Source organism: Ranitomeya variabilis, chromosome 4 (genome assembly GCF_051348905.1).
Source record: "Ranitomeya variabilis isolate aRanVar5 chromosome 4, aRanVar5.hap1, whole genome shotgun sequence".
Classification (NCBI taxonomy): domain Eukaryota; kingdom Metazoa; phylum Chordata; class Amphibia; order Anura; family Dendrobatidae; genus Ranitomeya; species Ranitomeya variabilis.
In genome coordinates, this window is record NC_135235.1 from 374,711,834 (window position 1) to 374,738,502 (window position 26,669).

The window sequence follows — 26,669 nt, forward strand, 5'->3', positions numbered from 1 at the left end:
TTTGTGGCCGAAAAATCATTTTTGGGGAAAAAATGATTTTTTATTTTCACGGGTCTACGTTATAAACTTCTGTGAAGCACTTGGGGGTTCAAAGTGCTCACCACACATCTAGATAAGTTCCTTAAGGGGATTAGTTTCCTAAATGGTGTCACTTGTGGGGGGTTTCTACTGTTTAGGCAAACGGCGCTCCTTCCCTTCCGAGCTCTGCCATGCGCCTAAACAGTGGTTTACCCCCACATATTGGGTATCGGAGTATTCAGGAGAAATTGCACAACACATTTTGTAGTCCATTTTCTCTTTTTACACTTGTGAAAATAAAAGAAAAAAATTGGTTCTGAAGTAAAATGTTTGTAAAAAAAAGTTAAATGTTAATTTTTTTCCTTCCACATTTCTTCAGTTCCTGTGAAGCACGTAAGGGGTTAATAAACTTCTTGAATGTGTTTTTGAGCACCTTGAGGGGTGTAGTTTTTAGAATGGTGTCACTTTTGGGTATTTTCTGTCATGTACACCCCTCAAAGTGACTTTAAATGTGAGATGGTCCCTAAAAAAATGATTTTGTTGTAAAAATGAAAAATCGCTAGTCAAATTTTAACCCCTTATAACTTCCTAACAAAAAAAAATTTTGTTTCTAAAATTGTGCTGATGTAAAGTAGACATGTGGGAAATGTTATTTATTAAGTATTTTGTGTGACTTAGCTCTTTGATTTAAGGGCATAAAAATTCAAAGTTTGAAAATTGCTAAATTTTATATATTTTCCCCATTTTTCTGTTTCTTTCATAAATAAATGCAATTAATGTCGAATAAATTTTACCACTGACATGAAGTACAATATGTCACGAAAAAAACATTCTCAGAATCAGCTGTATCCGTTAAAGTGTTCCAGAATTGTAACCTCATAAAGTGACAGTGGTCAGAATTGTAAAAATTAGTCTGGTCATTAAGCTGCAAATTGGCTCCGTCACTAATGGGTTAAAAGCAGTGAATGGAAGTTGGGGAGCACTTTTATGAGGTTTTGTGAGTGTTATGAGGATATCATTGGCAAAAATGAATAATTTGAATTATTTGTCTTTAACCCGGACTCTCCTAATGACTGGTGATGCTCAGATAACAGTCAAAGGCTCAATGCAAAGGATGAAACGTAGGGGGGAAAGCGGGCCCCCATCTGGTGCTGTTTTTAATTTTAATTGGTTTAGAGGAGCTATGAGGAAGATATATCATAGCTGAGGAGCTAGAGTATAACCCCTCAGCCGCTTTTTTAAAAGGGTCCCCTATGCCATGTCTCCCAAGGGCTTTATGCATAAAGGGCCAACTAAGGCAATCAAACGCCTTTTCAGCGTCGAAACTCGATCGACTGCCCATCTGATGTTGTAGCCACCTTGTGGATCATATAACGTACCCATTGATTCAGGCGTATTGCTAACATGTTTGAAAATATTTTAACATCAGAATTGAGAAGTGCAATTGGTCTAGTTTTTTAGGCTCCCTGGGAACAGAAGAAATTAGAATTATTATAATAAGCAACAATTAAAATTATCAGAAAATTAACTGATAACGGGAAAGAAAGTCCCGGGAACTAAATGGTTAATCTTATTGTCATGTGGGCCATATCACAAAGCATTACAAAACTTAGATATAATATCCCTATACTACCACAATGGAAAGCCAGTGTACAGAGAAAAAATTGAGCAGACTTTGTTTGTCAGGTGGGTTCTTGTCTTCATTGGTCCTTCTCATTTCTTTTGATTTGTTTGCCACCCTGGGGGAGGCTTAGGTGATGGTAATCCTAGTTCCACAGTCCGAGATCTCTGGAAGCAAAATCTCAGAGTTTTATAGTAGGAAGGCAAGTCACTATGAACTTTCAAGGTTGCTGATCGCCCCTACCCTCTAGCTGTAAGAGAGAATGGGAATTCACATCAATAAATGATTTGTCTGCCAGAGAATGGAAAGAAGGGGGCAATAATGTCGCCTTTTCTGCAGTGTTATCCAGGATAGATCCAGGAACAGCAGGAAAGATGATCCTTTATAGTCGAGATTTCGCAGTGTGCGTGCTTTGGAGCCTATAGCATCTTTAGTAGCAAAGTCATTATTATTATTTATTTATATAGCACCATTAATTCCATGGTGCTGTACATGAGAAGAAGTTACATACAGAGTTCTAAATGTCGTTTACAGTAAACAAATTTACAATGACAGACTGGTACAGAGGGGGCTTGAGGACTTGCATTCTACGGGAACGCAGCATATAATGTCACGTGGTAAGGCTGAGGATCCCTATGTCCACAGAGCACGATGAGCTCTATCTAGCTTAATTTTGAATTTTGTATGTATTTGGAAGGCCTAGGATTCTATGGAAGATGGATTCCATGATTTTTTGGGAGGTCCTCACTTCCATCTTGTTTGGGAAGGCCCCTTAATTGGATATTATTTTATCTTCCTCTATTATCGAGGTCCTCCAGATGCCTATTAGCAGCCTGAAGAGCTTCTGCATGAGTAGACATGGATTATTGGAGCAGAGACAAAAGGTTACGTGTCTCATCGTGGGCTCCTTCGAATGACACGTTCTGCAGTAAGTTTAATGTCTTGATCTCGGACCTGCATGTAGATTTCACTTCCAGATGAGGGCCCTAAAATCCTCATTAGTGGATATTTATTGTAAGTAGGCATGTATTTCCTCAGGAATAGAGGATCTTAAAGGAGAATTAGTAATGGAAGCAGTGGAGTCAAGGTTATTGTTCCATTGTTCTGAATCCTCCATAAGGCCAAAAAGAAATGAGGTTGTTCCTAGGTCCTCTGGAGGGTCAGTTCGACCTGCAGAGGTGAGTGTCCTTATTTACGCCCTTTTATGGAAGTCTTTGTGGTTTGGAGGCATATTGGTTCACGGGATTTTGCTCTAGGGTTTCCAGTAGCTTCTGTTGAAGATATGCAGATTTCTTTCATAGGGAGTTTGGCCGATGATGGGTTAAATTCCAGAGCTGAGGAAAAGAGATTTGAGGTAAGTATCACTGTCTCAGGGTATCCCTGATGAGAAGATAGAACAGAAGTTTGATGGAATTTTGTTGTACCTGCTTTTTCAATGATGCATAGGGTTGTTGAACCAGTAATATTTGCAGAGTAAGAAGGTGTCAGGGCTCCAAGGTTGTCTTGAGAAAGGTCTGGTGGCGCACTACAATTCCGTGTCATTGGAGCAGTCTGCGTGGAGCAGCACCTTGGATTGAGCGATTCTCCGCTTTGAGCATTGTCTGGTCCACAAAGGAAATTGTCTAAAGTCCCAGAATTAGTTAATGAGGTCTGCAGGGAGCCCATTTTTTTTCCCCGGACGTCTTTTTGTCCATTAGTTCTGGGGTAGGGATGGTGCGTAGCCCCTTTTATTTATGTTTTGATGCTGGGTAGTAGAATCAGTGTCCTACATGTCAGTTTTCTCTTGCATGCAGATATTCCTGTGCTTTAAGGACTTCATAGTAGAATAGGGTATAGTGAAGACCATTGAATTGTTGTCACAGTCTGTCACTTATACTTAGAAATAAAGATGTGTTAAACCAAATAGGCCACTTGATGACAGCAGAGAGCTAGAGAAGAGCCCTTTATAATAAGGAAAGGCTCGTAGGGCTTTTTTCGCAATGTAATACATTATAAGATTGTCAGAAAGTTTGAATAAATACCCCACACACACTGAAACTGTACCTCAGTCAATAGAGCAACGTTTTCCCCTCTGCTTTGCTCTGAGGATGGGGTGTCACTGCCAACGTTGAGCAACAGGGAGCCAGCTGTGAATCAGCATTACATCAGCAAACACTCCCATCATCAGAGCAGAGCAAATGAAAATATGATGCTCTTATCGAAGTGATGTTTCAGGAAGCTTGGAGAATCGCCGTCCGATAGAGATAGTTGCCAGGTAGAAAAGGCAGTATATTCTTTGCCCCATAGGAATAGTACACAACAATGGCACTTTTTTATACAAGAAAATATAAACTGAAATTGGCACTTACTGCGGGGACAGTTTAAAGCAAATGGAAAAACTTTGCGGAATTACTTTTCCCAATACCAGATTTTAGATCTTTAAACATTCAAGACCTTGAAAGAACTGCAGTGGAAGAAAATACTAGCAGACATTTGATGACACAAACCATTTGGAGGTTGTGCATCTAAATATTAATCCTGTCTGCCATATACAGGTCCTTCTCAAAAAATTAGCATATACAGGTCCTTCTCAAAAAATTAGCATATAGTGTTAAATTTCATTATTTACCATAATGTAATGATTACAATTAAACTTTCATATATTATAGATTCATTATCCACCAACTGAAATTTGTCAGGTCTTTTATTGTTTTAATACTGATGATTTTGGCCTACAACTCCTGATAACCCAAAAAACCTGTCTCAATAAATTAGCATATCAAGAAAAGGTTCTCTAAACGACCTATTACCCTAATCTTCTGAATCAACTAACTCTAAACACATGCAAAAGATACCTGAGGCTTTTAAAAACTCCCTGCCTGGTTCATTACTCAAAACCCCCATCATGGGTAAGACTAGCGACCTGACAGATGTCAAGAAGGCCATCATTGACACCCTCAAGCAAGAGGGTAAGACCCAGAAAGAAATTTCTCAACAAATAGGCTGTTCCCAGAGTGCTGTATCAAGGCACCTCAATGGTAAGTCTGTTGGAAGGAAACAATGTGGCAGAAAACGCTGTACAACGAGAAGAGGTGACCGGACCCTGAGGAAGATTGTGGAGAAGGACCGATTCCAGACCTTGGGGAACCTGAGGAAGCAGTGGACTGAGTCTGGTGTGGAAACATCCAGAGCCACCGTGCACAGGCGTGTGCAGGAAATGGGCTACAGGTGCCGCATTTCCCAGGTAAAGCCACTTTTGAACCATAAACAGCGGCAGAAGCGCCTGACCTGGGCTACAGAGAAGCAGCACTGGACTGTTGCTAAGTGGTCCCAAGTACTTTTTTCTGATGAAAGCAAATTTTGCATGTCATTCGGAAATCAAGGTGCCAGAGTCTGGAGGAAGACTGGGGAGAAGGAAATGCCAAAATGCCTGAAGTCCAGTGTCAAGTACCCACAGTCAGTGGTGTGGGGTGCCATGTCAGCTGCTGGTGTTGGTCCACTGTGTTTCATCAAGGGCAGGGTCAATGCAGCTAGCTATCAGGAGATTTTGGAGCACTTCATGCTTCCTGGCACCTGCTCACAGTGCCAAAACCACTGGTAAATGGTTTACTGACCATGGTATTACTGTGCTCAATTGGCCTGCCAACTCTCCTGACCTGAACCCCATAGAGAATCTGTGGGATATTGTGAAGAGAAAGTTGAGAGACGCAAGACCCAACACTCTGGATGAGCTTAAGGCCGCTATTGAAGCATCCTGGGCCTCCATAACATCTCAGCAGTGTCACAGGCTGATTGCCTCCATGCCACGCCGCATTGAAGCAGTCATTTCTGCCAAAGGATTCCCGACCAAGTATTGAGTGCATAACTGAACATTATTATTTGATGGTTTTTTTGTTTGTTATTAAAAAACACTTTTATTTGATTGGACGGGTGAAATATGCTAATTTATTGAGACAGGTTTTTTGGGTTATCAGGAGTTGTATGCCAAAATCATCAGTATTAAAACAATAAAAGACCTGACAAATTTCAGTTGGTGGATAATGAATCTATAATATATGAAAGTTTAATTGTAATCATTACATTATGGTAAATAATGAAATTTAACACTATATGCTAATTTTTTGAGAAGGACCTGTAGTGTTAAATTTCATTATTTACCATAATGTAATGATTACAATTAAACTTTCATATATTATAGATTCATTATCCACCAACTGAAATTTGTCAGGTCTTTTATTGTTTTAATACTGATGATTTTGGCATACAACTCCTGATAACCCAAAAAACCTGTCTCAATAAATTAGCATATTTCACCCGGCCAATCAAATAAAAGTGTTTTTTAATAACAAACAAAAAAACCATCAAATAATAATGTTCAGTTATGCACTCATTACTTGGTCGGGAATCCTTTGGCAGAAATGACTGCTTCAATGCGGCGTGGCATGGAGGCAATCAGCCTGTGACACTGCTGAGATGTTATGGAGGCCCAGGATGCTTCAATAGCGGCCTTAAGCTCATCCAGAGTGTTGGGTCTTGCGTCTCTCAACTTTCTCTTCACAATATCCCACAGATTCTCTATGGGGTTCAGGTCAGGAGAGTTGGCAGGCCAATTGAGCACAGTAATACCATGGTCAGTAAACCATTTACCAGTGGTTTTGGCACTGTGAGCAGGTGCCAGGTCGTGCTGAAAAATGAAATCTTCATCTCCATAAAGCATTTCAGCCGATGGAAGCATGAAGTGCTCCAAAATCTCCTGATAGCTAGCTGCATTGACCCTGCCCTTGATGAAACACAGTGGACCAACACCAGCAGCTGACATGGCACCCCACACCATCACTGACTGTGGGTACTTGACACTGGACTTCAGGCATTTTGGCATTTCCTTCTCCCCAGTCTTCCTCCAGACTCTGGCACCTTGATTTCCGAATGACATGCAAAATTTGCTTTCATCAGAAAAAAAGTACTTGGGACCACTTAGCAACAGTCCAGTGCTGCTTCTCTGTAGCCCAGGTCAGGCGCTTCTGCCGCTGTTTATGGTTCAAAAGTGGCTTTACCTGGGGAATGCGGCACCTGTAGCCCATTTCCTGCACACGCCTGTGCACGGTGGCTCTGGATGTTTCCACACCAGACTCAGTCCACTGCTTCCTCAGGTTCCCCAAGGTCTGGAATCGGTCCTTCTCCACAATCTTCCTCAGGGTCCGGTCACCTCTTCTCGTTGTACAGCGTTTTCTGCCACATTGTTTCCTTCCAACAGACTTACCATTGAGGTGCCTTGATACAGCACTCTGGGAACAGCCTATTTGTTGAGAAATTTCATTCTGGGTCTTACCCTCTTGCTTGAGGGTGTCAATGATGGCCTTCTTGACATCTGTCAGGTCGCTAGTCTTACCCATGATGGGGGTTTTGAGTAATGAACCAGGCAGGGAGTTTTTAAAAGCCTCAGGTATCTTTTGCATGTGTTTAGAGTTAATTAGTTGATTCATAAGATTAGGGTAATAGGTCATTTAGAGAACCTTTTCTTGATATGCTAATTTATTGAGACAGGTTTTTTGGGTTATCAGGAGTTGTATGCCAAAATCATCAGTATTAAAACAATAAAAGACCTGACAAATTTCAGTTGGTGGATAATGAATCTATAATATATGAAAGTTTAATTGTAATCATTACATTATGGTAAATAATGAAATTTAACACTATATGCTAATTTTTTGAGAAGGACCTGTATACTTTGTTTTTACTTTCTTTTTTTTTTTTCTTGACTGCTTGTATGTTGAGTTGTCAATTTTTATGTTGAAGAAATATACTTAGGATATTCACTTTTTATGTAATATGTAATAAGTAATGTTACCTCAGCTGTGTGACAGCAACAATTTATGTTTACAAAATGTAATCTCATTTCAGGAACTATTCTTGATCATTTGGTTGGTGAAGATATAATAGCTGATTATCTGCTCTATACTCTTAATGAGCATAGACAACACAGGTAAGTGTGTCAATATTAATCTGAGTTCTCCTGTCCTTAGTACCCTATTTCTCTTCACCGACACAACTGCTGTGCATTAGATAAAACACACTTCTACTCTATTGAACTCCCTTGGGCTGATGGAAACATATCAGTTCTGAGGAATCTTCAACATGATGCAATTACATACTGAGCGGGATTGTAGTATTAATATAAATGATAAAATAAAATTCAGCTCACCATCTTGAGGGTGTTCGGAGCCCAGAAGAGCCTTGTCAATTCATGGAAAATGCAGATGTGCATTTTGCATTAATATAAATGCCCCATTTTATGTATATGACCTTGCTTTAATACATTTTTTTGAGGCCCTTATTTTGTATGGAGACTCCTGTAACTGGTTTCTGTGAGGCTGAGTGTATGACAAGCCACTTTTCTCTAATAAGCTTAGAAAACATGGAAGAGAAGTTAAACTAAACTTTTGTTCAACTTGCAGCGAATGAAATAAATATTTTTCTAAGTAAATATGTTTCTAAAGGTGCTACTGAAATGAAATTCTCATCAGATGTTGGTAACAACCCATCCAATCTACACACGCAAAGAAATCAAACCATAGAAGTCCATAAAATGTGTAATAATGAGACACGGGGAAAAAGTATTGAAGCAAAAAGCCATGGAAAGTCATGATACCAGCTGAAATTATCAATAATTAGAAAGCATCTCGTGATGGGTAGAACCAGTGAGCGATCTCAAGACTTCCTCAAACACATTGTTGCAAAACATACTGACTGATGCCATTGGTTACAGATAAATTTCTAAACTTCTGAAGGTACCAGTGAGAACTGTTAGGGCCATAATTCAGAAGTGGAAAGAACATCATTTTATCATAAACCGGCCAAGACCAGGTGCTCCCTGCAAAATTTCAGACAGAGGAGTGGAAAAGAATTATCGGAAGAGTTATCAGAGTCAAGAACCACCTGTGGAGAGCTGCAGAAAGACCTGTAATAAGCAGGTACAATTGTTTCAAAGAAAACAAGAAGTAAGGTGCTCAACCTCCACGACCTGTATGCACACTCCATTGCTGAACAAAAAGCATGTTCAAGTATGTTTTAAAGTTTGCTCAGCAATGTTTAGAAAAGCCTTTTAAATACTGGGAGAATATAATCTGGTGAGGTGACACCAAAATTGAACTCTTTGGATGCCATAACACACATCATATTTGAAGGCCAAAAGGCATTACATACCTTCCCAAAACACCTTACCAACAATGAAGTTTGGAGGTGGAAACATCATGATATGGAGCGGTTTTTCAGCATACGGCACTGGCAAACTTCATATAATTGAAAAAAGAATGAATGGACAAATTTTACAGAGAAATTCTTGATAAAAATATGCTGCCATCTATCCGAATGATGAAGATGAAATGAGGGTGAACATGTCAGCAAAACAGTGATCCCAAACATACAGCCAAGGAAATGATCAATTGGCTCCTGGACATAAAAATAAAGTTGCTAGATTGGCCCAGCCAAACACCTGACCTGAATCCAATAGAAAATGTATGTGAGGAACTAAAGCTCAGAGTTCCTAGAAGGAGCCCACAGAATTTGAAGAGTATTAGTGTGGAAAAATGGATCAACAATTGAACCTGAACAATGCATGAGACCATACAGGTGTCTTAAAGCTGCCATCACCAACAAAGGCTTTTGTACAAAGTATTGATTAAATTTCAGTAAGTGTATTCAAAACATTTTCCCTGTGTTATAGCTCATTATTACACCTAATTTTTTGTGTAGCACTTTGGTAATGGGACACCTTTTCACGGGCAGTCACCTGAACCAACTGACATTTTTCACTGTCAGGATTGCGTTCTAATTATTGATAATTTCAGCTTGTGTCATAACCTTCCATGGCTTTTTGCTTCAATACTTTTTCCCTGTGTCATTTCTTATTATTACACATAACTTAACTTATGGACATCTATGGTTTGATTTATTTGCATGTGTGGATTGGATGGGTTGTTACTGACATCTGATGAAAATTTTATGCCAATAGCACCTTTAGAAATATATTTACTGTACTTAAAAATTAGTGACGTGTTGAATAGTTATTTCACCCCTTGTATATTCCTAACTGCAGTAATGAAATAATATGGCCGCTCTGTTTCTATAATTTGCAAATTTAACGATCAGTGTATTCATGCTGCATGCATTAAATTGCAGAATTGGAGGAATAGGACATCCGGCCAAATAGCAAGAAAATTTCCTCCACAACATTAGAATAATTATTACAAGTGAAGTACTCCAACTTAAATACCATTATGCAAAGAACATCAGTAGTCATTCAAATAAACCAAAAGTATGTTTTTAATTTGATTTTATTAAATAACGATTGTTGATGGAGGATCTAAAGTGATCCTTCACGGTTAAGTCTACGTTCACATTTGCGGTCTGCGCCGCAGCGTCGGGCGCCGCAGCGTCGCCGCATGCGTCATGCGCCCCTATATTTAACATGGGGGCGCATGGACATGCGTCGCACTTGCGTTTTGCGCCGCATGCGTCACTGCGGCGCACGCGTCCGGGCGCAGAGGACGCAGCAAGTTGCATTTTTGCTGCGTCCAAAATCAATAAAAAAAAGGACGCATGCGGCGCAAAACGCAGCGTTGTGCATGCGTTTTGCTGCGTTTTTATTTGCGTTGTGTGTTGCGGCGCCGACGCTGCGGCGCATAACGCAAATTGTGAACGTAGCCTTACTCAGTGATTTCCAAATTAATCTACAGGGCGTTGCCGGCAACTGAAAATGACCAGACGGAGACGTGTGTCTCTGTTTGGGGGGAATCAAGCAGATCTCTGGGCCCCCGTTTATTGTGTATCACTTTTCATAGTCATAGAAATTATACTTCAACCAATCAGCATAAGAACACGCTCACAGTTCTTAACCTATAAGAATGCAGGAATAGTCTGTACGTCAAAGTCTCGTAGAACAATACACCCTCAGTCTCATGTCCTGTCCAGATTGCAACAATCAAGGTCTCATAACAGCTGTGAACTTTAGCCTAGTAACAAAATTTATCTTAAAACAGCAAAATGGAGTCGAAAAGCACAAAATGGAGAATCTTTCTTAATTTGTTCCTTCACTCGATAAAAAAACAAATACAAGTGGAAATGGTTGATAATAGAAAGGATTAGGGGCCAACTAGTAAAATGATTACATGATTCAAAAGAGAGGGAGTTGCAACACATCCTCAATCCATCAAATTATGGAAACCTGCAAAAGGAACCTGAAGACCTATGTCATCTGACAAGCCTACAACCTACAGTAACTGTTGTGAACTCTGTTTTCGGGCTCCCTCTTGTGGTCACTGGTGGTATTGTGTGACTTTTGCTTTGGGCTCCCCCTGGTGGCTTTGTTTGTTATCCTGCTGGTCTCTGGCTATCAGCTGGTTCGTTATCCTCTGGGAGGTTCCTATATAGCTCTGTTTTACTTCCACTTGTGGCCGGCTGTCGATGTAATCAGTGCTACTCAGATTCCTTCTGACTACCTTGCTCCCAGTCCATCCAGGATAAGCTAAGTTTTGTTTGCTCATTTTTTGATCAGCAGTGTTTATCATGTTTTCTGTTCCAGCTTGCTAAAATGTAATTCCCTCGCTTGCTGGTTGCTCTAGTGGGCTGAGTTTCTCCCCACACACCGTTAGTTGGTGTGTGGGTTCTTGAAATCTCAGGATGGATATTTTGTAAGGGTTTTTTATTGATCGCATAGACCCCTGCTCTATTTTCTGCTTTCTAGTATTAGCGGGCCTCTTTTGCTGAATCTGATTTCATCCCTATGTATGTGCCGCCTTCTTACTTCACCGTTAATATTTGTTGGGGGCTTCTATATCTTTGGGGATTATTTCTCTGGAGGCAAGCGAGGTCTTTCTTTCTCTTTAGGGGTAGCTAGTTCCTCAGGCTGGCTCGAGACGTCTAAGAATTTTTTAGGCACGTTCACCGGCTACCTCTAGTTGTTTTGGATAGGTTTAGATTTGCGATCAGTCCAGTTACCATCTCCCTAGAGCTCGTCCTTAGTTTAATCACTTGCTGATCTATTTGTGATCCTCCGCCACTAGGGATCATAACAAGTAACCCTCGTTCAGCCATACTGCTGCATGACCAGTTCTACCCTCACCTACTTTATCCTCGCCCATCCCTTGTAGACAATGAGCCCTTGCGGGCAGGGTCCTCTCTCCTCCAGTACCAGTCGTGACTTGTATTGTTCAAAGATTATTGTACTTGTTTTTTATGTTATACCCCTTTTCACATATAACAATACATAATAATATTAGATTTATTTGAATTCCACTTAAATCTTACATGCACTGGGTACAAACTGACTCGTTTCTGGAGTACTTGTGCCCTTACATGTACTTTAGGAACTGAAACATGCGCCCTCCTCCATAGAATAGACAGATGTGTGCATATTTTTGCATAGTTAGATGTGAATTATCTCATACTATCTCCATCGGAATAAATTTACGATATTTGTGTTTCATGCAATGATAAAATTGTCGTGGCTAAAAGTGTTGGCACCCTTGAACTTGTTTCATAAAATGAAGTATTTCTTTCAGAAAATTACTTATTTTGTTATACACATTTATTTCCTTTGTTTATATTGGAACAACACAAAAAAAAAACAGGTAAATTGGACTACTGTCACTCAAAATCCCAAAAATGGGTCAGACAAAATTGTTGGCACCTTTCCAAAATTATGGGTAAACAACTTTGTTTCAAACATGCTGAAAAAGAGAATGGACAGCACCTCCAAAAATCATACATTGATCTAAAACCGCTAGGCAAAAATATATATAACTGAACATGACGTTCTTAGTTTAACATTCTGATCAGACTGTATGAAGCCCACTGCCACATCATGGCGAACCTCTTGGTGGGTCCATATCTCCCTAACAGTGCCCATGCTGCAAGACAAAGTCCCCCTGACTCCAGACTGCACCGCATCACCAGCACAAAACCACAGCAACAACGGCCGCCACACAGCAGCACACCAAAATGAAAGGAGCATTGAAACTTATCTTCCTCAAGCTCTCATGTGATAGCAAACATGGGCTAGACCCCTTTTTTGCAGTCTCCTGCTAATTAAAATCACCTGTGCCAAATGGGAGGAGTGCACATCCAAAGGAAAAAAGGTCATGCAATATGCTGAATTTTGAAACTTTGTTTCAAGCTTGTGATTCTCATTCAAACTCGCATATGGCAAGTAACGTGTGGGCAAAATGAAAATCACACCTGAAAGCAGATAGAAAGGGGAGAAGTTGACTCAATCTTTGCATTGTGTGTCTGTGCGTGCCACACTAAACTAGGAGAACAGAAAGAGAAGAAGAGTAGAGATGGTCAAACCCGAATAGTAAAGTTTGGCATCCGTACCAAACACCTACTGTTCAGGCATGGACACCGAACACGGACTTCACAAGGAAGTCAGTGTTACTGTTCGTTGTTAAATATGCTTATTTCGCACATTTATTTAATCAGGACTCTTTAACAGATGCAATACTCTTAAAGTAAAATGTCATTATATTTTCATAAAAAATGTAGTGGTCTATTGGATTGTCCACAAAAAAAACACATTGCAGCAAAACCTAAAAAATAGGTGAAATAGTTATGAACAGATTGTCCATTTGTTCCTCCTCTTTCCTGAGATTCTGAATAGTAAATGGCATCTGTCTGTCATGGACTAGAAGTCATCATGGCTACCAGCTGTTAATTCCTTCTGTGAGTAGTCTGAAGTCCGTGGAGAATGAAGGAGAGAAGGCCCAAGGTGACAGGCCTCACGTGACCGCCCCCACCCTTCTAAGAGCTGTGATTTATATATGTCCCATAGAACACGTGTTTTCTCTACATGGTGTTAACTTACTCTGAGCTAAATATACAGAAATAGCTTTTGTAATGTCAGCGAGAGACCATGTGCTCAGTACAGAATTGAGAATAAGAATAATTCAATTAATAATTAATATTTAACAATTCCCCCTTTTGAGGGTGACAGACATTGATTGGAACTCTCAAAGAAAACATTTTAAGATCTTTTTTCTTTTCTTCTTCTTTGGCAAAATAATTTAATGTTAATTAATAATAATAATAATAGTATTGTTATACGTACTCAATAACATAATGACATGTAAATTCATGTTATGGTAAGCCGTGAACAATATTCTATAAAATATATAATTATACTTCCCTATATCTAATTGAAGCATCTCGGGTCCGATCATAATCATCTGATGTCATCTGGTCTTCATCTTGATGTCTTCTTCTTGGTTCTTTTAAAACAATTGTCACGGGTTCCTTCTCCAGTATCACACAATCAACAGAGCGAGAGATGAGTGAAAAGATCCAAGAACCTTCATTTACGCAAAAATACAAAAGGTCCATGTATACAATCCACCACACTGAGGATACAATAGTCCAGAACATGAATGCAGTTCAGTAACAGGATAAAAGTCCAACAATCCAGCAGAGGATAGCATAGTCCATACTCTTCGTTCTCTCTGATACGCTCTTCACATCATGGTTCCACACAGGATCTGATCTCTGTCTTACCTCCCTGATATTTACAAGTTCCTCTCCTCATTCACAGGTTAGGGGGGTGGATCTCAGGGGCTCATTGTTTCAACAAGCTAGGTCAACATGTCATTAGCATATTAGCAAACAACATTATTCACTGACCCTGTGGAGAGATAACAATACAGAACTGTGGGGAGAATATCAGATGGCAAATAACTCTTCCTACAAGAGAACACCATGAAAATTAGTAATATATAAATATACACAAAAATGATACCCACATAGTATATCACACCATCACAACAATCTTTATTATAATTCTTTTGAAATAGATGATAGCATGTAGATATTGTAAAGAACGTGTGTCATGTGTCAAAGTCCATAAATTCAAATGTTGATAAGAAAACAAAGTCCATAGATGAAATGTAGCTTTAATATCTGTGCAGTGTCACCTTTAGAGACCTGGACTTACATTGGCTTGCCTTGGATGTTATCTGGAATCCTTCCATATCTTGCGCACTGGTCTTGGAACAGGTGTGACGTCTTTAGTCAGCACAGCAAGGGTTACATTGACTCTTCCTTGCTAATCATAGCACCATAACCAGTTACTAATGCACAAGACACATGTCAGGGTTGTAGCATCCTGACAATTACCTGATTGTTCACCAGCTTTCGAATTTATAGGTGATAGGAAACCACTGGAACATGATAAAAACTTAATAACACAGTTCATCTTAGCATCATAGGATCATCGTCATCTCCAATTGTGGTTGTCAGTTTAGATACTGCAATCATAGTTGTCGGTGGTGGATACTACAGTTGTGGTTGTCTGATGGATACTGCAGTCGTGGTTGTCAGTGGTGACATGAATTGTAATTGACATGGTCTATTATTACTCAGAAATCATAGCATTGTTACCTTGTGGAACTTCTGGATAGCGGCTTTTTCTTCTTGCAACTTTTAAGAATCAATTGAATTTAGAAATATGAAAAGTCTTTATTAACGTAACTCCAGTATCTTGATTGAAGTCTTCATTCCCTATTCTATACCAAATCTGGTAATTTCCCTGACCTATAATATCACAGCGTACCATAACAATCAATAATATTCATATAGTTATCAGAATATTAATATGGAATTCATTTTTGGGAAAATAAAATAATAAATAATACATTAACCATATTCTTCATGTGATAGAACATTTTTCTGTTATAGGTGCAATTTTTTTCTTTTCAGTGTGTTTTTTATGTAACAAGTGTTTCCATCTTTATTACTAAAATGTTATTAATAAACTAGATTTATTAGACCAATAATATGTAAGAATGTATAGCCATGAACCAAAATAAGAATTACTTTATTAAATATTGATTTTTTCTTGAGATAAAAAATGAAAATTAAGAATAAAAATGAAAGAATAAAAATTAAAAATGAAAAAAAAAAAATTAGAATAAAAATAAGAATAAGGCCTTTATATGTTGATGATAAATGTAGAGGTTATGTCTCAGTAAGGCTATGTGCACACATTAAGGATTTCCTGCAGAAATTTCCTGAGCAAAACCGGACATTTTCTGCAAGAAATCCGCATGCGTTTTATTTCGCGTTTTTGACGCGTTTTTTTCCGGAGCTTCCCAATGCATTAAACAGCGGGAAAAAACACACAAAATCCACAAAATTTATGAACATGCTGCGTTTTTTACCGCAATTCGTTTTTTTCGCGGAAAAAAAGCATCATGTGCACAAAAATTGCGGAATGCATTCTAAATGATGGGATGCATAATGTATGCGTTTTTTATGCGTTTTATAGCGTTTTTATATCGAAAAAACGCGAAAAAATCCGCAACGTGTGCACACAGCCTTACACATTCCTGATATGTCCATTATCTAGATATTTTCATATGTCATAACCTTGGATTACCAAAATATTGAAATTATGCAACTTTGCATATAATACCCTTCATTAGAGTAAAAAAATGACTTTTATAATACTTAATGTTGTTATACCCAAAAGTACCTTATTAATATTTCTTCTTTATTAAAATGTGTGAAGAAGAGGTATTGATGAAATGTGATGATCAGGATCAAAAACACATTTCCCCCTTAATCTAAAACAATATTATTTTCTGAAAAAAAAATTTCATTTGTAAAAACCAAAATGAAAAAATCTACTATATAATTGTCTAAGGGTCACTTTCGTCTTTCTGTCTGTCCTTCTCACAGATATTCATTGGTCGCGGCCTCTGTCTGTCATGGAAATCCAAGTCGCTGATTGGTCGTGGCAAAACAGCCACGACCAATCAGCGACGGGCACAGTCCGGCGGCAAAATGGCCACTCCTTCCTCCCCGCAGTCAGTGCCCGCTCCATAATCCCCTCCAGTCAGTACCCACACAGGGTTAATGGCAGCGGTAACAGACCGCGTTATGCCGTGGGTAGCGCACTCCGCTACCGCTGATATTTACCCTGTGTGACCAACTTTTTACGATTGACTATGTGGCATCAATAGTTAAAAGATCTAATGTTAAAAATAATTTAAAAAAATAAAAAATCGTTTTATACTCACCGTCCGTCGGCCCCTCGGATCCAGAACCGGACGCTCCGGTGACCGCTCCATGCATCCGGTCTCGCGAGATGACCTGTGGGCGAGATGACTCGTGGGCTGTGCAATATTATACGTGGGCTGTGCAATGTACTGCGTGGGCTGTGCAATATACTACGTGGGCTGTGCAATATACTACGTGGGCTATGCAATAGAATAGGTGGGCTGTGTTATATAATACGTGGGCTGTGCAATATAATATGTGGGCTGTGCAATATACTACGTGAGCTGTGCAATGTACTGCGTGGGCTGTGCAATGTACTGCGTGGGCTGTGCAATGTACTGCGTGGGCTGTGCAATGTACTGCGTGGGCTGTGCAATGTACTGCGTGGGCTGTGCAATGTACTGCGTGGGCTGTGCAATGTACTGCGTGGGCTGTGCAATGTACTGCGTGGGCTGTGCAATGTACTACGTGGGCTGTGCAATGTACTACGTGGGCTGTGCAATATACTACGTGGGCTGTGCAATATACTACGTGGGCTGAGCAATATACTACGTGGGCTGTTATACACTACGTGGGCTGTTATACACTACGTGGGCTGTGTTATACACTACGTGGGCTGTGTTATACACTACGTGGGCTGTGTTATACACTACGTGGGCTGTGTTATACACTACGTGGGCTGTGTTATACACTATGTGGCCTGTGTTATACACTATGTGGGCTGTGCAATATACTACGTGGACTGTGCAAAATACTATGTGGGCTGTACAATATACTACGTGGGCTGTGCAATATACTACGTGGCTGTGCAATATACTACGTGGCTGTGCTACATACTACGTAGGCTGTTATATACTACATGGCCGGCCGCGAACAATCAGCGACAGGCGCAGTCCGGCCGCAAATTGGCGCGGGATTTGAACCACGCTTCGCTAATTGGTCACTTCTGGCCGAATCCTGTGTATTCAGTGTATTATTCTAAAATCTTCATAAATAAACTACATACATATTCTAGAATACCCGATGCGTTAGAATCGGGCTACCATCTAGTATAGAAATATATGTTGAGTAGATAATATTTAAATAAATCTTATTATTCTAATAATTTAACTATCGCATTACTTCCCATAACCACAATTTTTTTGCATTTTTCCTGCATACCATGAATCATAAGGCCTCTTTCATACATCAAACATTATATTCACTTTTAGCAGCTGCTTATTTGCATCTGTCATCTGTCACTCAGACTGTGACACACATATATAAATTGAAACTACATATTTCACATACAAAGAATATGAATACATGTGTATTAACCCAAATTATTGTGTCATAATTATCAATACGCATTGTAAACTATTAAATTTAATATTTTAATATTTCTTTGAATATTCCCCCAAATACACATTACCTAACACTTTGTAAAACATTCTATAGATAGGAGTCATAAAAATATTGGGAAAGAATGGTAACCATATACTTGGTACAAGGGTTTGCAATTGTAACTGAACCCTGAAACTTAGGCCTAAAAAAATCCTTTGGCTTGCAAAGGCTGAAGGCTTCTCAATTCTTCTTACTGAGGTTACCAGCTTTAACCTGAAATAGGGGTGTATGGTATCCTTATTATTAGCCCACAGTTCAGATGTCACCTGTTGTGACATATCATGCCATGCAGTAAAGATATATTATTACCATGCGAAGAAAAAAATGTGCATTATGTTACAAAAATGTTAGCAGCACACAAACTAATTTTAGATTGTTAAATATGTCCTTTAAGTGTTAAATATAAAATCATGCAATTATTATAACTTCCTGTGTAAATAAAGACATAAATCCATGTAAGAGGTTTTTGATCAATTCCTACTTTGAAATGAAAATTGTAAGGAAAAATAAAAGATAAAGGTTAATTTCATATTCATTCAGAAACAAAATAATTTAAATAACTTATACATATGTATATATTTAAAATATGTATTTAATGTAGTTGTAAATATTATTACTGGAGTAAATTTTAATTATACATACAAAAATACAGTTATGCAATCTCTACTTATACAAATATGCTATATGCTGTATGAATATGTATCTACTATAGAACTACAGAATTATACTGTTTAAAATAATTACAAATTACTAAATAATACTTTATATAACACATTTACACATCATATAATATAATTACATTTTTAGCCAATTCCTAAACCAAATCTTGTCTCCCTGTTGATAATGTCCTGAAAAACTCCATTTAAAATTGCCATTCTTAGGCCTCTTTCACACTTCCGTCTTTGTAGTCCCGTCGAGATACGTTGTTTTTTGAGAAAACAGGATCCTGCAAAAAACATTTGCATTTTCTCATAGAATTGTATTAGCGACGGATGGCCACACGTTTCGTCCGTCGTGCACTGGATCCAGTGGTATTTGACGGCCCATCTTTTTTAAAAAAACGTTCAATGAAAAGTTTTTTGTCTGCAGTGGAAAAATGTTCCCCGACGCCCCCTGCGGCATACGTCGTTCTACAGCATGGGAGCCTATGGACACTGGCACTGTGAAACGCAGGAATTCAGTGACGGATGCAGTTTTTACATCTGAGCATGCCTGGAAGCATATTCCAACCCGGGGAAAAGTTCTCTCGTTCTCTCTCTCTCGTTCTCTCTCTCTCTCTCTCAGAACGCATCCGTCATAATGCTGGATGCGTCACACACGTTTTCCTCTATTTTCACAACGTCCGTTGACACGTCATTTCACTGCACTATGATGCACAGCCAACGACGGTAGTGTGAAAGAGGCCTTAGATTTACTGATTCTTTGAAGAGCACCGATAATGGAATATTCAGTCTACCCCCCCATGCTCACCTGTTTGTCTGTCAATTTCTGCCATTTTTACAGAGAGATCTGAACCTTCAGCTTTTAACTATTTCAGTGCAACTTCTTCAGTGGACTCTTGGATCTTTTGGTAGGGCTTATAACAAATATGTAATTTTCTTTGTACTTCATAGATTTTATTTTGGGAATGACTCAGTTTTGGAGATTTTAATTTTGGCTTCTGATTAGATTTTACTCTCTCTGTTTTCAAAAACTTAGTATGATTTTTTTTCCTTTCAAGATTCTCATGTTTTCTAGAAAAATCAAGGGATTGTGCACATTCAAATAAAGAATCTTTTTGTGACGCAATAACACAAGATATAGAATTTAGGAATCCAAATTTGTTTACAAAACAATTTATCATTGATTGTGTATTAACATTTTTAATAATCTTTAAAATATGGACATAAATGTAAAAGTACATTCTTTCCGGCCAATGCTTACCGTATATACTCGAGTATAAGCCGACCCGAGTATAAGCCGACCCCCCTAATTTTGCCACAAAAAACTGGGAAAACTTATTGATTCGAGTATAAGCCTAGGGTGGAAAATGCAGCAGGTACCGGTGAATTTCAAAATTAAAAATAGATACTCCATACCGTTCATTATGGCCCCATAGATGCTCCACATAAAGCTGTGCCACATATAATGCTCTGCACCGTTCATTATGGCCCCATAGATGCTCCACATAAAGCTGTGCCACATATAATGCTCTGCACCGTTCATTATGGCCCCATAGATGCTCCACATAAAGCTGTGCCATATATACAATGCTCTGCACTGTTGCCCCATAGATACTCCACATAAAGCTGTGCCATATATACAATGCTCTGCACCGTTGCCCCATAGCTGTGCCATATATATAGTGCTCTGCACCGTTGCCCCATAGCTGTGCCATATATATATAGTGCTCTGCACCGTTGCCCCACAGCTGTGCCATATAGTGCTCTGCACCGTTATTGCCCCATAGCTGTGCCATATAGTGCTCTGCACCGTTGCCCCATAGCTGTGCCATATAGTGCTCTGCACCATTGCCCCATAGCTGTGCCATATAGTGCTCTGCACCGTTATTGCCCCATAGCTGTGCCATATAGTGCTCTGCACCGTTGCCCCATAGCTGTGCCATATAGTGCTCTGCACCGTTATTGCCCCATAGCTGTGCCATATAGTGCTCTGCACCGTTGCCCCATAGCTGTGCCATATAGTGCTCTGCACCGTTATTGCCCCATAGCTGTGCCATATAGTGCTCTGCACCGTTGCCCCATAGCTGTGCCATATAGTGCTCTGCACCGTTATTGCCCCATAGCTGTGCCATATAGTGCTCTGCACCGTTCATAATTGCCCCATAGCTGTGCCATATAGTGCTCTGCACCGTTATTGCCCCATAGCTGTGCCATATAGTGCTCTGCACCGTTATTGCCCCATAGCTGCGCCATATAGTGCTCTGCACCGTTGCCCCATAGCTGTGCCATATAGTGCTCTGCACCGTTGCCCCATAGCTGTGCCATATAGTGCTCTGCACCGTTATTGCCCCATAGCTGTGCCATATAGTGCTCTGCACCGTTCATAATTGCCCCATAGCTGTGCCATATAGTGCTCTGCACCGTTATTGCCCCATAGCTGTGCCATATAGTGCTCTGCACCGTTCATAATTGCCCCATAGCTGTGCCATATAGTGCTCTGCACCGTTCATAATTGCCCCATAGCTGTGCCATATAGTGCTCTGCACCGTCCATTATTGCCCCATAGCTGTGCTGCTGCAATAAAATAATAAAACACATACTCACCTGTCTTGCTTGCGGCTCCTCGGCGCCATCTTCCCGGCGTCTCCGCACTGACTGATCAGGCAGAGGGCGGCGCGCACACTATATGCGTCATCGCGCCCTCTGACCTGCACAGTCAGTGCGGAGAGAGAGACGCCGGGAAGATGGCGCGACGCCCGGAGTGTGGAACGAGGACAGGTGAATATGCGATACTTACCTGCTCCCGGCGTCCCGCTCCTTCCCCCGGACAGCTGATCTTCGGTGCTGCAGCCTCTTCCTCTGTCAGCGGTCACCGGCACCGCTGATTAGAGAAATGAATAGGCGGCTCCGCCCCTATGGGGGGTGGGGCAGCCTATTCATTTCTCTAATGAGCGGTCCCACGTGACCGCTGAACAGGGGAAGAGCTGCTGCACCCGGAGACCGTGGGACGGGCAGGGGGAGCGACAGGAGCGCCGGGACTAGGTAAGTATGCCTCAGCGCCCTCTCCCCCTCACCCGCCGACCCCACCACCGATCATGACTCGAGTATAAGCCGAGAGGGGCACTTTCAGCCCAAAAATTTGGGCTGAAAATCTCGGCTTATACTCGAGTATATACGGTAATTTTAGAAGAATATCAATATCTGGATAGTTAATCCACAGAATATCAGAATTTTTAATCTTTCTATATCAGTTATTTCTTCATGTAACTCATCATCATTCTGCATTTTTAATAATAACATTCTGGAAAAAGTTACTTTAACCCCTTCACCCCCGGAGCTTTTTTCGTTTTTCGTTCCCCTCTTTCCCTGAGCCATAACTTTTTTTATTTTTACGTCAATATGGCCATGTGAGGACTTATTTTTTGCGGGACGAGATGTACTTTTGAACGACATCATTGGTTTTACCATGCCGTGTAACAGAAAACGGGAAAAAAATTCCAAGTGTGATGAAATTGCAAAAAAAGTGCAATCTCACACTTGTTTTTTGTTTGGCTTTTTTGCTAGGTTTACCAAATGCTAAAACTAAGCTGCCATTATGATTCTCCAGGTCATTACGAGCTCATAGACACCTAACATGTCTAGGTTATTTTTTATCTAAGTGGTGAAAAAAAATTCCAAAGTTTGCTAAAAAAAATAATAAATTGCGCGATTTTCCGATACCCTTAGCGTCACCAATTTTCGTGATCTGGGGTCAGGTGAGGGCTTATTTTTTGCATGCCAAGCTGACGTTTTTAATGATACCATTTTGGTGTAGATACGTTCTTTTGATCGCCCGTTATTGCATTTTAATGCAATGTCGCGGCGACCAAAAAAACGTAATTTTGGCGTTTTTGATTTATTTTTTTTCGCTACGCCATTTAGCGGTCAGGTTAATCCTTTGTTTTTATTGATAGATCAGGCGATTCTGAACGCGGCGATACCAAATATGTGTATGTTTGATTTTTTTTATTTTATTTTGATTGGAGCGAAAGGGGGGTGATTTGAACTTTTATATATTTTTTATTTTTTTTATATTTTTAAACACTTTTTTTAAAAAAAATTTGGCATGCTTCAATAGCCTCCATAGGAGGCTAGAAGCATGCACAACTCGATTGGCTCTGCTACATAGAGGTGAAGCACAGATCACCTCTATGTAGTAGAAATCCAGGTGTACATTGTACGCCGACCACAGGGTGGCGCTCAAAGCAATCGGCCATCAACAACCATAGAGGTCTCAAGGAGACCTCTGGTTGTTATGGCAATGCACCGCTGACCCCCGATCATGTGATGGGGGTCAGCGGTGCGAGCACTCCTGGCCGCGCGGCCGGGAGCGCTAGTTAAATGCCGCTGTCAGCGCTTGACGGCGGCATTTAACTAGTTAATGGGCGCGGGCTGAAAGCGATTCCGCTCGCGCTCATTGCACGCATATGTCAGCTGTACAAAACAGCTGACATGTCGCGGCTTTGAGGTGGGCTCACCGCCGGAGCCCACCTCAAAGAAGGGGATCTGCCAGCTGACGTACTATTCCGTCAGCTGGCAGAAAGCCACATTTTAAGCCATGGTTAAGCCACATTTTAAACAACTGATTTTTCTCCTCATTAGTCAAATCAAACTTATAGGCAAAACTCTCAAATATTTCTGAATTTCTTCACACATGGATTTTATCATATGCAGGAATGATTTTGCATAATTTTAACAAGTTTTTCTTAACTTTAATTTGGAGTTGGGCCTCTGAGGCTTCTTCTATTTTTAGTGGCCCTTGTAAATCTGTTCCTTGTACGTCATCTTCATCAATTCTCATGTCTCCTCCTACGTTTCCTCCATCTTGTTTTGCATCATGAGACACAAGGTCATTACAGACATGTATCTTACATTTTGTTCACTCTCCACATTACAGTCGATCTTGGGAACATCACTAATTTCCTTAGATACTATTTTTACATAGTCTTCTTTGGATTTCTCTGACACAAACTTATGAAATATGTCAACTAAATGTAAAATATTTTTCAATTTTTCCTTTTCTTTATTGTATTTTAGCTTAGTTTTTAAACTCGCTTAAAGATAAAAATTTCAGCTGACTTGACTTAGAATATGAATTAATTAAATGCATTTTTCTTACCTTGAAATATCTCAGCTTGTAGTTCCTTTGTTGGACAACGCTGGGCTCTGGTCATCAGCATGTCTATTTTCAGTACGTCTGGCACTTGTAGCACTCCTAGTACTTATCAATCCATCTGGCACCTGTTAGTCCTCACTCCTAGGTTCTTGTCTGATCATTGTGACTTTGAAGTGTTGTAGTGGAATTCCTGAAAACTTGCACAATTGACGTTTAGCGAAGCTCTTCTCTTCCCCCGTGTGCAAGGAGAAGGAAATCCACTAAAAAATAGCACAAAAATCAGTTCTGGCTGGCTTGACCAAATGTTAAATATGCTTATTTCACACATTTATTTAATCGGGACTCTTTACCAGATGCGAAACTCTTAAAGAAAATGTCATATTTTCATAAAAAATGTAGTGGTTTATTGGATTGTCCACAAAAAAAAACCACATTGCAGCAAAACATAAAATAGGTGAAATAGTTACGAACAGATTGTTCATTTGTTCCTCATCTTTCCTGAGATTCTGAATAGTAAATGGCATCTGTCTGTCATGGAGTAGAAGTCATCATGGCTACCAGCTGTTAATTCCTTCTGTGAGTAGTCTGAAGTCCGTGGAGAATGAAGGAGAGAAGGCCCAAGGTGACAGGCCTCACGTGACCGCCCCCACCCTCCTAAGAGCTGTGATTATATATGTCCCATAGAACGTGTTTTCTCTATATGGTGTTAACTAAATATACAGAAATTGTTTCTCGATGACATTACAAAAGCTATGTGCTCAGTACAGAATTGAGAATAAGAATAATTCAATTAATAATTAATATTTAACATTCGTGTTTGGCCCCCTTAACACTGGGTGTTTCTTGTACTGTCATGTGCATGACAGCGTGGCAAACGCTACATCTGATCGGCGGTAAAATCATTACTGCTAGTCAGAGAACAAATGACAGCACGAGCCTGCAGCTGTGATCGGAGGTAAAAAGTTTATCTCTGATCACAGGCGTCGGCTGAAGGGACTACAGCTCTCATCAACCGACGCCTGTTGCTGCTAATAACAGCAAGAGCAGGTAGCGGCTGATGGGAGTATTCATCAGACAGCACCTGCGCTGTAGATAAGTTTAACCCCTTAGTGACAGCCAATTTGGTACTTAATGACCAGGCCAATTTTTACAATTCTGACCACTGTCACTTTATGAAGTTATAACTCTGGAACGCTTTAACGGATCCTGCTGATTCTGAGACTGTTTTTTCGTGACATATTGTACTTCATGTTAGTGGTAACATTTCTTCGAAATTACTTGCGATTATTTATGAAAAAAATGGAAATATGGCAAAAAAATTAAACATTTAGCAATTTTCAAAATTTGGATTTTTATGCCCTTAAATCAGAGAGATATGTCACAAAAAATAGTAAATAAATAACATTTCCCACATGTCTACTTTACATCAGCACAATTTTGGAACCAAAATTTTTTTTTGTTAGGGAGTTATAAGGGTTAAAAGTTGACCAGCAATTTCTCATTTTTACAACACCATTTTTTTTTTTAGGGACCACATCACATTTGAAGTCATTTTGAGGGGTCAATATGATAGAAAATAACCAAGTGTGACACCATTCTAAAAACTGCACCCCTCAAGGTGCTCAAAACCACATTCAAGAAGTTTATTAACCCTTTACGTGCTTCACAGGAACTGAAACAATGTGGAAGGCAAAAATGAACATTTAACTTTTTTTTGCAAACATGTTGCTTCAGAACCATTTTTTTTTATTTTCACAAGTGTAAAAACAGAAATTTAACCATAAATGTTGTTTTGCAATTTCTCCTGAATACGCCGATACCCCATATGTGGGGGTAAACCACTGTTTGGGCGCACCGCAGAGCTTGGAAGAGAAGGAGCGCCGTTTGACTTTTTCAATGCAGAATTGGCTGGAATTGAGATCGGATGCCATGTCACGTTTAGAGAGCCCCTGATGTGCCTAAACAGTGGAAACCCCCCACAAGTGACCCCATTTTGGAAACTAGACCACTTAAGGAACTTATCTAGATGTGCGGTGAGCACTTTAAACCCCCAAGTTCTTCACAGAAATTTATAACGTAGAGCCGTGAAAATAAAAAATCCTTTTTTTTTCCTCAAAAATGATTTTTTAGCCTGCAATTTTGTATTTTCTCAAGGGTAACAGGAGAAATTGGACCCCAAAATTTATTGTGCAATTTATGCTGAGTAGGCTGATACCCCATATGTTGGGGTAAACCACTGTTTGGGCGCATGGCAGAGCTCGGAAGGGAAGGAACCCCATTTTGGAATGCGGACTTTGATAGAATGGTCTGCGGGCATTATGTTGCGTTTGCAGAGACCCTGATGTACCTAAACAGTAGAAACCCCCCACAAGTGACCCCATTTTGGAAACTAGAGCCCCCAAGGAACTTATCTAGATGTGTGGTGAGAACTTTGAATGCCCAAGTGCTTCACAGACGTTTATAATGCAGAGTTGTGAAAATAAAAAATATTTTTTTTTTTCCACACAAAATTTTTAGCCCCCAAGTTTTTATTTTCACAAGGGTAACAGGAGAAATTGGACCCCAAAAGTTGTTGTCCAATTTATCCCGAGTACGCTGATGCCCCATATGTGGGGGTAAACCACTGTTTGGGTGCACGGCAGAGCTCGGAAGGGAGGGAGCACCATTTGACTTTTTGAGCGCAAAATTGGCTGTGGCGTTTAGAGACCCCCTGATGTACCTAAACAGTGGAAACCCCCCAAATCTAACTCCAACCCTAACCCCAACACACCCCTAAGGCTTCTTTCACACTTCAGTTGTTTGGCGT

The 26,669-nt window shown here is 40.0% G+C and overlaps 2 protein-coding genes across 4 annotated transcripts in view; one reads left to right on the forward strand and one right to left on the reverse strand.

Annotated features, from left to right (window-relative positions):
• The window catches only part of MTG1 (mitochondrial ribosome associated GTPase 1), a 374,570-nt gene that overhangs the window by 275,047 nt on the left and 72,854 nt on the right, over positions 1-26,669 (forward strand). For all 3 annotated transcript variants that reach the window (XM_077250762.1, XM_077250761.1, XM_077250760.1), the window contains one exon: positions 7,520-7,601. In XM_077250762.1, coding sequence (XP_077106877.1) covers positions 7,520-7,601 — 82 coding nt within the window. The remainder of the gene's footprint in view (positions 1-7,519; positions 7,602-26,669) is intronic.
• Positions 22,475-26,669, reverse strand: part of LOC143764792 (uncharacterized) — a 207,630-nt gene continuing 203,435 nt past the window's right edge. Inside the window, exon 2 of the mRNA XM_077250759.1 lies at positions 22,475-22,791. The gene's annotated coding sequence lies outside the window, so the exon portion shown is untranslated. The remainder of the gene's footprint in view (positions 22,792-26,669) is intronic.